At 39.7% G+C, this 16,021-nt stretch overlaps 1 protein-coding gene across 1 annotated transcript in view; it reads left to right on the top strand.

Moving 5' to 3' along the window:
- Positions 1–16,021, top strand: part of LOC123984628 (metabotropic glutamate receptor 8-like) — a 282,967-nt gene that overhangs the window by 252,195 nt on the left and 14,751 nt on the right. The window contains exon 6 of the mRNA XM_046071612.1: positions 1,728–1,865. Within this exon, the coding sequence (XP_045927568.1) occupies positions 1,728–1,865 (138 nt within the window). The remainder of the gene's footprint in view (positions 1–1,727; positions 1,866–16,021) is intronic.

Consider the following 16,021-nt stretch of genomic DNA (forward strand, 5'->3'; position numbering starts at 1 on the left):
CCACCAGGTGCACATTTTAGACAGAGAAGATGGATGGTTTGAAAGAGGTGTCAAGGAAGCCATCTACACCAGGGTCGAGAAGCCGTCATTGAACAGGGGAGGGGGTCTACGCCACCACTTATCCCCCACTTACAATGCTGTCCTTTCATCACTTCCCAGGAAACTCAACAAACGTAACCTATTGGCCTCAGGTGAAGATACCAACGATGGTCGTTCAGTCTTGGCCACAGGTAGTCTTAACGACTGTAACGACTGTCGTCACAGCAACAAGGAACACTAACGAACCAGCGGTATCGATGACCCGGGATAACGACCCCACTGAGGTTAAATAGCTGAGTTTCCCTGCCAGTCAGTCAGAACTGAAGAAGTCCTTTGGATGAGGGACGAAACGTCTTCCAGTATCTTCAACCAAGTCCAGTTGCCCTTGATTTTAACCTTCGTTGGATAACTATGACCTGGATGACTGAGAATCTTCATAGACATCTTTTTCAGGTGACTTTTTCCCGCATAATAGGTGTCTGCCAAATTAGTTGTGGCCTTTTGTATTTGTGTTGTGGCTTTTTGTATTTGTGGATACACTCCACAGGGAGTGAATCCACTCTTGCCAGCAGTCTACATTTACATTTATTCATTTAGCTGACGCTTTTATCCAAAGCGACTTCCAGTTGCTAAGTATGTCAGAGGTCACACTCCTCTGGAGCAACTAGGTTAAGTGTCTTGCTCAGGGACACATTGATGTCTCATAGTGGATTCGAACCCGAGTCTCTCACAACAAAAGCGAGTGTCTTAGGGTGGTGATGGAGCAGTGGCTAAGTATCAATAGAGCTACACGCACAGGACCAATTTCGCTGACAGCAGAGGAGATTAATAAAGGCACCTCTCATCAGCTTTTACTGCGAGTCAGGCAAGTCAGTCTGATAGTCCCCAGTGATTTCCGCAGCATCCATGGTTTGTTTCACGTGGACTGTATTGCCCTGAACTACAGTCCCAGTAGTGTTGAAAATGGCACCTTTTTTATTAGTAAAGTGTAGATGCTTCTTTGCAGTCTTCTTGCAGCATACCTGAGATCCATAGGAACAATAAATAACTCCTGCCGTATTCAGTAGCCAACACATCACTGATTATGTTAATGGAGGTTATAAAGTATTATGGTGATAGAAGACATCTTCTAAAAATCCAGTTTGCCATCTTTTCCTCACAGACAACAAAGCAAAAGTATTGTTTTCCCAGTTAATTGTGGTATGAACTAAGTAGTACAAGCACAGGCAGTGTTTTTGTCTCCCTCATTTCTTTTTTCTTTGGCCCATCTCTTTATCTCAGCCTGCCAGCCTCTGACAGGTATCTCCCTTCCTTGTTTCTCTCCTCCTCTCTACCTATTAAATTGGACAAGTAACTGTGAAAGCTCATTCTTAAATTTTCCCCCTGCCTGCTCTTGGCCTCGGTATTTGATAGGAGCTCCTTCACTGGATGGCTCCACAGAAATTACTTTTCAGACATTCTTTAGATCCATATACCATTCACAACATATGCCTTTGTGAGTCTAAACTTATTACAATGCTAATAATTTTCAAGCAGGCTCAGTGGACATGAAGCCATTATAATCAGAATGATGCTGGTTCAATCCTCTGGACAGGTAGATGTATTGAGTATAGATTCAAATTGAAAAAATAGAAACTACTCCTTTACCCTATGCATTTAAACTTATAACTCTCTTTGCCTTTTTACAGCGTTTGATCGATATTTCCGTAGCCGCTCGCTGTCCAACAACAGAAGAAATGTTTGGTTCGCTGAATTCTGGGAGGAAAACTTCAACTGTAAGCTGGGGATGCACGGTAAACGGCCTGGTAGCCTGAAGAAATGCACAGGTAAGATGAAAAAAAACAACCCAGAAATTTAAAATGCCTGATAGCCAGCATTTTCTCTTTAGACGGTGATTACAGTAGGTGTACTTGTTAATGCTTGCACCATAGTACAGACACAAAAAGAGATAAAAATGCTCCTAGCTAGAGTGGGCTTTTAAACTTGTAACAGAGGCTGTAACAAATCACTTTGCCAATCTGAGAAGAGGCGTTTCAACTCCACATCTGTTCCATAGAGGGTTGTAAGTTTTACCTTCTAACAAATCTGGCAGGTGGTCAGTTCTAATTGGTCTTCTCTCATCCCTGCACCACATCAACTAGATCCTTGCATCTTGTTCAGTGCCGTTGATCTGTTTGATGCAAAACAGAACAATATCTCTTCCTGACATTTATGAACAGCTTCGAGTTTTCAGAAGATTGAAGTCACCAGAGAAAATGGTTCACTCTAAAAGTGACTTGTCTTTCTGGCCTTTTCTAATTAGGCGAGCCCACAGAACTCAGTGCAGATGTACCTCATCACTGTGGATTGTCGAAGGCTTCATTGGAGCACCCTGGTTCAGAAAATGTGTGAACAGGGACAAGCATAGGGGTTTAATTAGTATATGTATTGTAGAGCGCAATGTCGGCTCTAATAAGTACCCTTAAAGCACAGATCACGCTAGCAGTTAGGCTCCAAGGAGCAATGCAGCTCAACAAGAACAATTGTTTATGTACTCAAAGCTAAAAGGGAAATTAAGTAATTGTTGGAGTCAGTACTTGTAAATAAAGTAATTTAGCCATGTGTGTGTGTGTGTGTGTGTGTGTGTGTACTTTTTGTTTTCATTTTTCAGTGTGTGTTGATGATATGTGTGTTTTGACCTGCATTTTGCTGTCATATCAGAATGCTGGCAGCTTGTTATTTTATGTAAGGCCAAGCACTGCTACTGATGTGTAACCTGTGTGTCTTGTGTTGTGTGTGCACGTTTGTGTACATGAGCTAAACAGAGCTGTGTGTGCACTTTCACAGTGCCTACCGCTGGCAACACAAAACATGTCACACTTACAGCAGTTAGTGATGCCAATGGACATAACCTGGAAGTATGTCCATGATAACAAACATAAAACCTTCACAGTTTAGGTTCTATATGACCTCATGCTGCTGTGATTGAGTCTGTATGTTTATGTACATGTGTGTCTCACAGTGAGTATTCCCCAGCTGATGCCCACCATTAGTTCACATAATTAGGTTTGTAAGGGCTGTGACTCCCATTGACCGTCTATTACTAGCCGTGGCATCCGTGTATGTGGGCGCGTGTGTGTCGAGGGCCCTGTAGTCGTGCGACAGGGTCCATTAATTCCTTGTGCGGGGGTTCACGACCTCCAAATCATCAACATAGAAGCCAATCAACAGCCTGCTGCTCAAGGTCGCTGTGTTGACACAGCGGATGGGAGGATGTGGAAATGGGTGTGATTATTGCATGGGATTGGGCTGAGAGCGAGAGACAAGTAGAATGAGTGATGATGTCAACAAGTTCAAATAAGAAAATTAACAGGAAGAGGGACTGAAAAATAATGTTTGCATGAACAAATTAGAAACGGAGAGGCAATGGAATGATAATAAAATACATGAATAACAGAGGGTAAACAGCAGATATGAGTGGATATACTAGTAAGACACCGAGAGCCGAAACAACAAATATAAACAACAGGAGTCTATGATTGATATCAGAGCTGTGAAAAGGCTTTTTTAAGTACAAATAACCATCACTATGCAATACTAAAAACCAAGTGAGGAGGACGTATTCAGAACAGTTAAGTAACAGCAACACAGCAATATAATTACAAGTAAAAATCCTGCACTGATGCCACTTTAAGGGATAGTTTGGCTTTTTTTGAAGTGGGGCTGTTTGAGGTATTACTACTATAGTCAATGTATTAATATGCAGTATATGGCAGTTGGTCGTCCTCTCTTTGGAGAAGCAGAGACTTGTACCGGCATGGAAGCTAAGCAATGTACTGTTAATCAGAAGATCAGAATCAGAAGGAGCTTTATTGCCAAGTAGTGTTTTACACATACGAGGAATTTGCTGTGGAGATAAGGTGCTACACGTAGACAAACATACAGTCAACATAAATAAATGAGGAAATATATAAATATGGAATTGAAGAACAACGTTGCAGATATATACATGTGCATTATTCTGGGTCTGTGCCGTGCAGAAGTAACGTAACGGAAGAGAATATTGTGTTCTGGACAGGGTCAGCAGCAAAACATTTTTTTCACCTGAAAGAAGGCCCACCACAAAATGAATATACTACATACTAGAATACTCTTTATATAAAATCTCTTTATATAAAAGTGTTATATGCAAAATGTACCTAAAAGTGTCAGTCCACAATACAAAACTACTCTCTACTGCTCTCATTAAAAATATGATCATCTGCGGTTAGCTTTGAAAAGTTTGAAAATACATCAATTAGTATTGTATATTTTGAATATGTAAGACAAAGGTAGGAGTATTTTTGAAAAATATAACTATAACTGAATCAGTTTTTTATCAGAACACCACATGAGCATTTTGCTTCTAACAGTGCGATATTATATTTTTATCAGATACTTAACATTGCAATGCTACTCAAAGAATGTTAGCGTCACATCAATAGCACCATTATAGGCAGTGCAAAGACATGCTGTTTGAATTAGTTTAACTCTAATAGGTGACCACTAAACACAAGAACTCCCAAACGTCAAAGTAAACCTGCAACACGCTTTGAATCCTGTCTGGCAATTCCGAGTAATTGTTTGAGCACCTCAGAGTACATCAGTGTTTCATCACTCAGTCAGCTCGGGTTTTCTTGTGCTACGTGACTCATGCATCACCTCAAAAAGCTAATATCTTTCAGTGGGGTATTTGTGATTTTTTTTGTTTTTGTAATTGTTATTACTGTTACTACCATCTGTTCTCCAGTCCAATAAATTATCTTTAATAATTTATTTACATTACAGTACCTCAGCTTTCATCTTTTATCATTTCATCTTTCATCAAGAGAATATGAAGCACAGAAGTAAAAAAAAAAAAGGGAAATCCAAGGCACTCAGACTTCTCAGTGTAGTAAAAAGCCTTTTTCCCCCTCAAGCATGGCTGATATGCTTATAAGTACATCAGCCAGGACAACTCAGATCCTGCAATAAAACTCTGTTCTGTTGAAAGTGTGCAGTCAGGTAAAACTGATGCCTGAGGTGAAGCTGACTGAAGCAGACATCAGATCATAGATAAGCCTACATACACACTTACACGCTCACAAACACTTACATGGCCAGTGGCTGCAGATACAATCACGGATGAGTGCACAAGCTTTGTGCTAATTAATGTGCTACTTTGACAGCCGAGTCCCACTGGTCTTGTTTGTTTAAAGATGCAGGTGTGTATACTGTCCCTCTTTCAAGCTCTGTCTTTCTCTCTTTCTCACAGACACACATGCTTTTTATTAGAGATCCGCTGACTTCAACTATGACACTGAATTCTCAGTGAAATAAAATATGAATTTAGTATTATTAAAGAACATCAACTGTCTTCACTAAGAGACATGTTCTCAATTGTTAATTACCAACTTTACAGGATGGCCAGTTGGTCAAAGCTGTAATGGTCCAGTCCAACCAAGCTCAGCGGGGTCTCCAGGCGCAATCCAAGATGCCTCAGAAAATCTGAATTCATTTTATGGTTTGCTTTCATTATTGTTGGAATTTGGCTTTGCTCTCATCATTTTGCAAGATCAGAGCAGGATTGGCGCCTAATTAGAGCAAAACTGCAGTTAAATGATGAAGGCTGAAATATAAAAATAAATTTACATCAACTATGTGACAGATCTCAGATGTGATTGGTTACTGCGCTGTCAATTTTCATCCCTTCGAGGTCACAGTCAGACAGTTTTGCTTGTAATCCCATCATGCTCCTCATAGAAAGTGAATGGGTGGCGGCAGCTCCGCATAACTCGTCATACTACGGCTGATCTCTCAAATGATCACATCCTTGTTCAGTGGAACTGGCATTTCCCTGCTGGGCTGGACACAAACACACCAGGACAGGCGTGACAGACACACACACACACATACACAGGAACACATACACAAACAAAGGGCAGAGCAGGCATTAAAGCCCATTCACACACACATATTCTGTCCACACACTTTTCCACCTGGGCCCATCAATGGATCTATTCCACCAGTGAATAGCATTGGTTTTGACAGGAGCTGTAAGCCTCAGGTACACACAGAGGAATTGAAGTGCAGTGCGAGCAGGAAACAAGGTTGTTACTCTGTTGGCTGTTGTTTTTTTTCTTTATCTTTTCTCCTGCGTGCGTGGGAATTATACCAATATTTTATCCTTCTTTTTTCTTGGCTTTTGTGATCTTTCTTTACTTTGTTGTCAGTCAACTTTCTCTCTGTCTGACTTTCTTTCTCCCTGTCTCTCTAACTGTTTATCCGCCATTTCTTCGTGTTCTGTCATATTCAGATTTAAAGGGCTTTATTGGCATGTACTATTGAGAGACAGTATTGACACTATATAAATATAGACAAAGACATGCAGTATATAGTGTTAAAAGACAAAACATTCTAATTAAAGAAAATAGATGAGGGGCTTTTATTATGTGTCTGGATGAGAGAGAATTGTAAGTTTATAATGCTACAGAAAAGCACTGCCAAATTACTATTCACACAAAGGCCTCTGCAGTTATTAGGGTCAAACATATAACTATTTCTACAATATTTCTGTCTCCCTCACTTACCCTCTGACTTGCACATACTCTCTCACTTTGTCTCCCTCTTTTTCTCACAGTCACTTGTTCTCACTCCCATTTGTGTGTGCTCAGTCAAATCTTAGATTGCTCACATGGTCACAGAAACTAATCTGCTGTTTCATTTTGTTATATTTCATTGTAAATGTGACTAATAAAAGCTAGATCTATAAAGAAAGCAGACTTTTACATCAGCGCTTGCATTTAAATGGTTATAATGGTCTAGTTATCTTAGAAGAACTATTTGTAGAGCTATTTGCAAAGCAATTTGTAATAATATATATTTTATGCAGCTGTATAGTTTGCACTTGCATTGCTTATTATGGATGAATCTAGTGTTGCATGCAGGGTTTAATGGGTCCAATAACACTCAGTCAGAGGTCTTTGCACCCTACTAAATGGTGGGGGCAACACATGGCTCAGATACAGGCAGTAAAGAGTCAACCAAGCTCTACAGAATTGCATTATTTTGAATACTAAGTAGAATTATTAAGGGAAATGTTAATGTTGATAATATAGCACACAATACAGTAGTACATAGTACCTCCCATACATTACATTACATGGACAACACACTGTATATCACAAAACATATTCAGTGTTTATGACTCAATACCACAGTGTTTCCTCAGGTAAAAAGCAAAAAATCAGGTCAGGTCACAGAAATTGACATGAAATGCAAATGATCATAGTTTCTTTGTGATGTCACATCTACAGGACAAGTATGAAGCATATTTTACAATTAGCTACGGGAGATACTCTCATCCAGGTGATAATGAGACTATAACAGATGTGTGTAGAGATTGCAAACTCTGTGAGGGAAAATCTTATAGTAGTTTAAGCTCTCTGGTCTACTTTCCCTGATCAGTGAGATTACCATGAGACTGTAGTTCCCTTTGCAGCTGCCTAATGAAGGTTGCTCTGTAACTTCCTTCCTCCTTAATGGGCAAACACAGAAGATTATCAAATGCTTACACATGCCACACACACATGCGCACGGAGCTTTATATTTCCCTAGTTTAACATGAAATATTAATGCTTTACAGAGTGTTATTAATGGGAACTTTATCTTCTAAAGGCTACTAGGCGATAGTTTGATGTCCTTGCTTTCTGAACACGAGGATGATTTTCACACTCTTTTAAAACAAATGCTTTTGAAGATGCTAAGCCTTCATCCAACATGTGTGCATGGATCAGTCTGTGTGAGATGCACACAACGGTTCCAGGAGTTAATTAGATCCTGACGTAGCCTGGCAAGCACACATTTACCCTCCCGCACAGACACATGTTCACTCACTGCAAATAGACCATATCCTAACAAGGTCGATGGGGAAGGAAAGTTATTAGGCTCGCAGGCTGGATAAACTGTTCCCTCCCCTGTGAAAAGGCCTCAGGGCCGCACAGACTGAAAGATGGAGACAAACACAGATGGAGTGCTTGATGGACAATTAGAGACAGACAGGCGCAGACAGACAGATTGCAGACTGTGAGACAGAGATGGCAACTGGCACTATTTTATGACTCTTTGCAGCATTAGTTCTTCAAAGGTGAGATGAAGTGTCATTTAGTGCAGCTAAGTGAAACAAAAATTATCCTTTTTCATCACCTTGTAGAGGACATGGTTATCTAACTGCTCTTAAAGATGAATCTGTGCATATGTATGTGTATGCATGTGCTGACTGATGTGTGTGTGCAGTTATACAACACAGAGCATGCATGTAATGTGTGTCTGGATTCTTAGACAGACAAACTTTATCTGTGTGCTGCCATCGTGGGGAGTGTTGTGTGCTTGAAAGCGTCCGTGTTGAGCTGCCCAGCTGTCACTGTTAAACCACAGACACGCACGCATACACACACATAGTAATCCATCTTGAGCAGGTCCAGGGACCTCACTGTGGCCCCTGTCACACATCCCTTTGTCACAATACACACCCAAAACACCTGCAAATTGATGAAGCAGGCGTACACACTGAAACAATACAGATATACATGTGAGTAATGTGATCGCAACCAGAATAATGGTGTTATGGTTTATTTTCTGTTATTCATTTTAACCAACCATGTTCACGTCAGCATTGCAGTATTAATAGATTTTCTTTCGGCTACTTGAGTGTAGTCAAATAAGCTGCGAAGACAACATTGAGTTAGAGGTGGTATGGCGAATGTCTTAGCTAACAGCTGCCTATTCACAGCAACATTAGCATTCATTTGGATTTGTGTTGCTAGTCCAACATTCACAATATTTGAGCACAATTTTGGCCTCCTCTAATTCCAGAGGGAAATATCTGTGTAACTTTGTCTGTCTGCCGTTTGCAAATAAAGTCACTTCAAGGTGGAGTAAGTGATTCTGGAGAAATCCAATTTCCACAGCAGATACCATGATATAGAGTGAACAACGACACAGCAAGTAATGTAAATAACGTTAGCCAAGTTGTGGTTTAGCAAACTGTCGCTATAGTTGGTGCAGCGAAGCTAACATGCAGAGAGGACAAATGGTCCCAGAGCCAGCAGACCAACTCCAGACAGCAATACTCACATATCTCCTGCTACTATAGCTAACATCACAACAACAGCATGTCATGGCAAACTAGAAAGTAAGCTGAATGTCCGTGGGCAAGTCATGTAACGTTACCTGACACAAATCATGCCTGGAATAGTGTTGTGGTGACGGGGTGCGGGCCACTTTTTTTTTTAACCATTTACCAAGCCAGGTTCTGAGTACAAACACCAGATTTGTTTTTTAGTGCACACACATAACGGACAGCTAGCAGACTGTTAGTAGATATGTGCTGAATTTGGCAAAAACACATATATAGGATTGGAATCGCTTACCCCACCTTTAATAAGTTCTGGAATTACAAACTATTACACAAATGAGGCATTTGTCCTTGACAGAGGTATATTTATACATATAGTGAACCTTTTACAACCAAGAGCTTATTTTTATTCTTGGCTATCTATCCTGTCAGTTCCTTAAAGGAGACCTATTATACTGCTTTCCACTCCTATATTGTAGTTCTGTGACTTCTGTATAGCAGCTTTGCTTGATTCAAAGTTAAAAAAGTCTATCTGATACTGGCATAAAATATAATGGAAAAAAATATGGAAAAGCATAGGTCTCCTGTAATGCAGCTGTGCATATATAATGATCAGTGTTGGACAGGTTACTCAGGAATTGTAATAAGTTACTATTTACTTATTACTCCTTAAAAAAGTAATAATACTGGGTATTAAAATTTTAAAAACGCTTCTGTGTCCAAATGAGTGCATGCATCGCTGGCAGCAGTGGCCTCCCGGTCAGTACGGAGAGTTTCTTTCTATAAGTGCTTGGATTAGTAAGTGTAATATTATTACTGTTTTGGAAGTAGTAATCCCTTGCCCACCATCCAACACTGGTAATGAGAACCAACTTTTCCTTTCTTAATTGGTAGTTTAGATAATATGGCTAAACAAGTAGGTGTGTTTATTGCTGGTCTTGTTGTAGCTGCTCGTGCTTTTTGCCCTGTTTGACTCTGTTTAAGCAATGTTGCCACTTCCCTACATCTGAGCAATAAACAGAGGGAGTAAAAATGTTATCACAACAAATAAGAATGATGTCCAAAACTATGAAAATAACACCTAGGTTGTAAACACTGTTTTTTTCCCCAATTTAATTTCTAAGATGCCAAAGTAGTTTTAACAGTGCTAAAGGGTGATTGAAGGGAAGATGGCTTCTTGTCCTGATGACTTTTAAAAAATCCAATACAACTTATGACCCAGAGCCAAATTTATCACTGTTTACTTCCTCCTTTCTTGTCCCTTGTGTCATGCGAAGGGGCTAAAGATTCAATGTGAATACAATGTGTAGAAATTAAAGCAGATGTGTGTGCAAGCATGTATGTATGTGCATGTACTCACATGTAACAATCCTACATGCACATTTGCAATTACAAACACATTTCTGTATGGATAATGGGTTGTTGTAGGTTAGAGAGAACAAGTGCTGCTGTGCTGTGATTTTACGTTTGTTCATCCTCTCTTCAGAAATACCTGCTTCTTCTGCATACCTCCACCTTCTCCCCCTCCCTTCCTCTTGTCTTTTTCTCATCCAGTTGTTTTGTTTGTTTCTCTTATTTCTCTCAACCTTCCTTCCACTAACTTAACTTCTTTTTTATCATGTCTCATTCCTGGTTTAGGTTTCTTTTTTCCATCCTTTTGTCTTGTTTGATCCAATTGTCTCCCTTTCCTTCCTCACTACACCTTTTCTCTGCCTTCACTCGTGTCTCTTTTTGTTCCATCTCTCTGCTCTTTTTGTGTGTGTTAGGGTGTGTGTATATATACGCTTGTTTAAGAGTCGAACAACGGGAGGCCCGCTAATATAAAACACACAGTTTCTCAGCGACGCAAACGAAAATTCTTGTTTATGTGTTAATGTGAAAACTGCAGGAGAGAGATTAAGAGAAAAACGCACTGACAAATGGAAATTTTAAAATGTTGAGGGCAGAGAGAGAGAGCGATAGTACTAGTGAGCGTAGCCGAGTTGTGCCAGGACAGTGATTCAACATAATATGAATAATGACCAATGAATAATTCATATTAGCTGTGTGTACTATCAGCAATAATATATACCAGTAATAATGTAGAGATGTAATATATATTAACCACATATGTCTGTGGCATCACATTATTCATGAAAAGTAGTGTTCTGCAGCAAATTGCTCTTTATAAAGCATTAAACATGCTCACTGCAGTCTGACATAAGGTCTGTGGACACAGGGTAGATGAAAGAGGAGGCTAAGATGGCAGAGGCAGGCTCAATTAGCTCTGTTCAGTCAGTGAGCATGAGTGTTAGACAGTCCTTCAGCCATTAAAGTTAAATTCTTGTTCATTAGAACTTTTTTTGTAGTTCTGGTCATTATTTATGTTAGTAATGGTAATGTTATACTCGGCAAATTAATTACTGAGATATGGGAAATGGCAACAACGCGGTGTGAAGGTGAACCACTGGAGGTCAGCAAAAACTAGATTTTCAGGGAGTGTTAAATTGCTCTTTCAACAAACCCCTCCCCAGATTAGTAAAAGTTGAAAAAGAAGTGAAGGCGAACATTGAAGTTATTACCCTAACTTTGTTTTAAACACCCATCACAATTTATAGACCAACTTCCTGGTTCAACTTGCCATACTCGCCTTAGTGGTGCACAAAAGTTTAGATAATCTAACTTCCGTAATGACACCCTGTTCCCACATCTCAATAATGACAATGTTATCTTATATAACCATAGAAATCATGTCTTTAACTGCAAAAAGACGTAATAATAAAAAGGTGGGATCTTTCCTTTTTAGAAAGTTGTCCCATCAGTAATTCAGTGATCAAACCAGCCTTTTAACCCAGCTTTTCTGTTTGTTTTTTTGTTTTTGTCAAAAACGGAATCATTTACTGCACCAACATCTTTTGAGAATTTATGCTTAATAATCTCAAAGATTTTCATTTAAATAAATGTGTATTAAAGCAACACTATCTAGTATTTGCATCTCTTTTGATGGTATACTGAATTCTAATAATAAGAAAGTTCAATGTAAGATCTTTGGAAGAAGCTAGCTCTGTATTCTCAGTAAGGACATCATGGCAGACCCAAGAAGACAATCTTGGAGGAAGTAAAGAAGAGAAAAAGAGAGAGTGACCTAGCAAGAGATTGGTTCAAGGGTCAGACGGACAGGCTTGTTGTCTTGAGCTAAAAGAGCTGAAAGAATGCAAGACAGATGCCGAGCTGGTCTTCTGGCTGTTGGATTAGTACGAAATAACCTATTTGTTACCCAGCTATGTCTTGTGTTGTTGTGCTTGCCTGATGTTTGCCTGTGTTAGCAAAGTTGTCGACTTGAGCAAAATCAGCCAGAGGTTTCACAGACAGAGGTTTAGCCACTAGCTATAAATCTTGAGTTGGTGCTAGCAAACTAACAAGATAACACTCTTGGACATCTCTAATGTCACTATATGTGTTCCTGCATCAGTTACTGTCTTGCTTTGTTGGTTAGCTTGCCAGCCAAGTTTCAAGCAACATTATGCTGCTCTGGTGGAGAGCAGCACCAGTGTCGTGTCGATGCTGGGCGAGCGGGGATCAAAACCGGGCTCAGCAGCCTCTATCGACATAACGGTACCTAATGGCAGAGGCGAAGAGACTAAAGAGCCCTTGACAGAGAAAACTAAAAAGAGAGCATGACTAAGCAAGAGGCTCACGGACATTCACGAGAGCTTTGTGAAATAAAGGGCTGCAAGACAGATGCCGAGCTGGCATCCTTTCTGTTGGATTAGTAAGTAACATTGTTCCTTATGTTGTCACACTTGCTTGATGTTTGACTAGTTTTTGCTCATAAGTAATGTAATCATAATAAATGCATATGACCAGCTGTCCTTATTTATGACAGCGGTGAATTGCACTCTGAAAACCAAATCTTACATAATGTTAGTTTAAGTCACAATCTGTCACCGAATGAGGTAACACAATGGTTATTGAGCTTATGCCCCACTGATGAAAGTATTGCAGTATTATATATATTTGCAGTACAATGAACTGGGTGTCGTAAAAAAGGCTGTATTAAGTTACTGCTAATGCAAACCGAACATTTCCTGTTGCTGCAGCATCACATTAAAAAACATTTAACTGGCAAAACATGAGTTGACTTTTCCCATGAAGTAGTCATGGGAAATATGCAATGCAATGTGGTGACCGCATCTACAAAAGAAGACAATGATCATTTATGTAATTTTTTGACAGCTGATAAATTTGAAAAATTGCAGGGAGTAATGGAACAGTCTGAAACAGCCACAGTGAGCTGTTAGATGGAGAACTGCAGGCGACAGGATGCACACCTCCAACTTTTCAGGGCGGTAACCAACTCCTTTCACTGTGCCCTGCTTACTCCTAAAATCAGATCAGGGTTGCTCACAAAATGATGGGAAAAGGGCAATTATTGCCTGACTTCTTTATTAAAACTACAGTATTTTGTTTTGCAGCCCCCAGGTTAGGGTGACCTGTAGTATCAAACCCAATTTGCCGTTACCACTACTAACTGCAGGTGTTGCCAAATCAACTAGGACTGATATCTTAAGGATTCACACTTATATTATATTGACTTGACTCTTGGCTCTACACAAACACACATACCCTCCAGCTGAATGATATTAAAATGATATTTGACATTGATCTCGGATTCTACACACATACACACCTATATTCAGGCACATGTGTACAAACACAAACACATTCTTACACACAGACTTGAATCTGAAACTGACTTGTATATTGTAAATGTATTTGAGAACCTATGGTTTCAGTGCCCTCTTGTCAAATCATGTAGAGCAGAAAATCTGTCTGGTGCTCATTTCCTATTCTCTTCTATTGATTATTCATTTCTTTCTTGGCAGATTAGTCCTGAAGCTAGCTCAGAGCCAGACATGTTTATGAAAAGGGAATTCTGTGTGTGGGTTTTTGTTGGTGGGTGCGTCCCTTTTTCCTTGATTCATATTATAACATATAAAAAACATATTTAAGCAAAATAGGTGATTTTGTCTGTATTGTTATGGCAAAGCTTTATAAATATCTATTAATTTTGATGCACGTGTGGGCAGTGTTTCCCTATCCTGTCATCTCCCCAATGTCTTTCAGACATGTTTGATAAATGAGAGAAAAGCTAATTAACCAACCTTGTATGTAAATTTATTCATCACCATGCAAACTGAGTTTGCATTATCCTGATGTTTATAAAAACATTTACGGCCTTAATTATTCTCAGATTTATCTCATCTGCATCGTAAAAAAGCTAAATATGTTGGTGTGTGTGTGTGAGCTCGCCTGAGAAAACAGACAAAAAATAAGAAAAGGGAAGAAAAAAATCATTTAGGCGACGGGAGTGGAGAAGGAGGGAATTGAATATGTGTTCCTAATTGATGTTTAATTAAGGAACTTGTCCAAATCATTAGTCTGTCTGTCATCCGTGATGCCATCAATCACCATCGGTGTAAAACCTGGCTGACACACTGGTCCATGAAGGCATCCATCAAGGCACTTCAGCTAGTCAGCATTCTTGCATTAGCCCCACCTCACTGCCTTAATGTAATGGTTTGTGTTTGTATTAGACACAGCATTGGCTTCACTGGCAAGGCAGTGACGCGCATATTTTAGTGGTTTCACTGGCATCAATCTCATTGTGGAGCCTCCTGGCAAACGGTCCAGGAGACACAGGGCATGGCTTTGAGTTTTGGGGCAGATTGAAAGCTGTTTACTCTTAATCAGAAACATGTAGCATGTTTATTATATGCTATCAAACCAGAGAGACTTGACTTTAATTTGAAAATTATTTTTCTGTTTTTAGGACGATTTATATTTCTACTTTATGTCGTGGCTTTTGAGCATATGCCATTGCCGCCATAGCTACACTGCAGACTGTGGTGGCTCTGATGTGTGGTGACTAGACGCTGGGTCTAACCTGGCCACAAAGATGCCATATTGAGTCCACAAGAACAATAACTGATCAGTGTAGCAGATATACGTATGATTTTGAATAAACTTATGGAAATGAATATTTCAGAAATATTAACTCAGGAACCTCGAAGAAAACGGGGCACCACTGGAGATTCACTTCGCCCAGAGTCTCCGGACCTCTGGGTAATTTTTTAAATAATTAATTATACAATTATTCACTAGTGAACAGTTAAAAATAAAAAAATCGCTCAATTATCTTAAATCAGTCAGTCAATCTCATATCGAAGGAGTAGGTTCTCCGTGACAGGGACTTGGAGTTAAACAATACACACACAATTCCTGTGATTACGGTGAAATTTATTAACTAACTAAAGGTGGATATAAATGCGATTAAATATACATCAAAGGAATAAACAATGGCTAACAAACATGAGGCAACAATGAGAATGTTGAGTTCTATTGTGGGAAAGAGAACTAATGAAAACAGATGATACTCCTGGGAAATTAAATTTGGCTATGAGTTTAAGGATTAAAGATAATGGATTAACAGACTATTGGACATCACTGATTACAGAATGCCTTGGTTTGCCTTACTGTGTGTCGTTGGCCTGCCTTGGCCTGTTGCACGGGTCCCCACGCTAGCTGCCGATTCCTGGCTTTCTGCTAGGGAATTTTCCGGGGGTTCTCCGTGTGAATGAAGAAAAACACTCCAGTGGCGACTGTCCTCGGTCTGGCAGTTAGGCTGTTCTGGTTTGGATGTCCTTTGGGTTACTGCTGGCAAGACGGCCCACGTGGCTGACGGAATAACTTAAAAGAACTTCGTCGTTCTTGAATTAATATTGTGTAACTTAACTTTGATAACTTTTAACAAACAAAACCAAAAAAGAAAATAAAAGCAAGTAAGTTGCTGGAAACGAGGGAAAAGCC

This window comes from Micropterus dolomieu, linkage group LG16, assembly GCF_021292245.1.
Source record: "Micropterus dolomieu isolate WLL.071019.BEF.003 ecotype Adirondacks linkage group LG16, ASM2129224v1, whole genome shotgun sequence".
NCBI lineage: Eukaryota > Metazoa > Chordata > Actinopteri > Centrarchiformes > Centrarchidae > Micropterus > Micropterus dolomieu.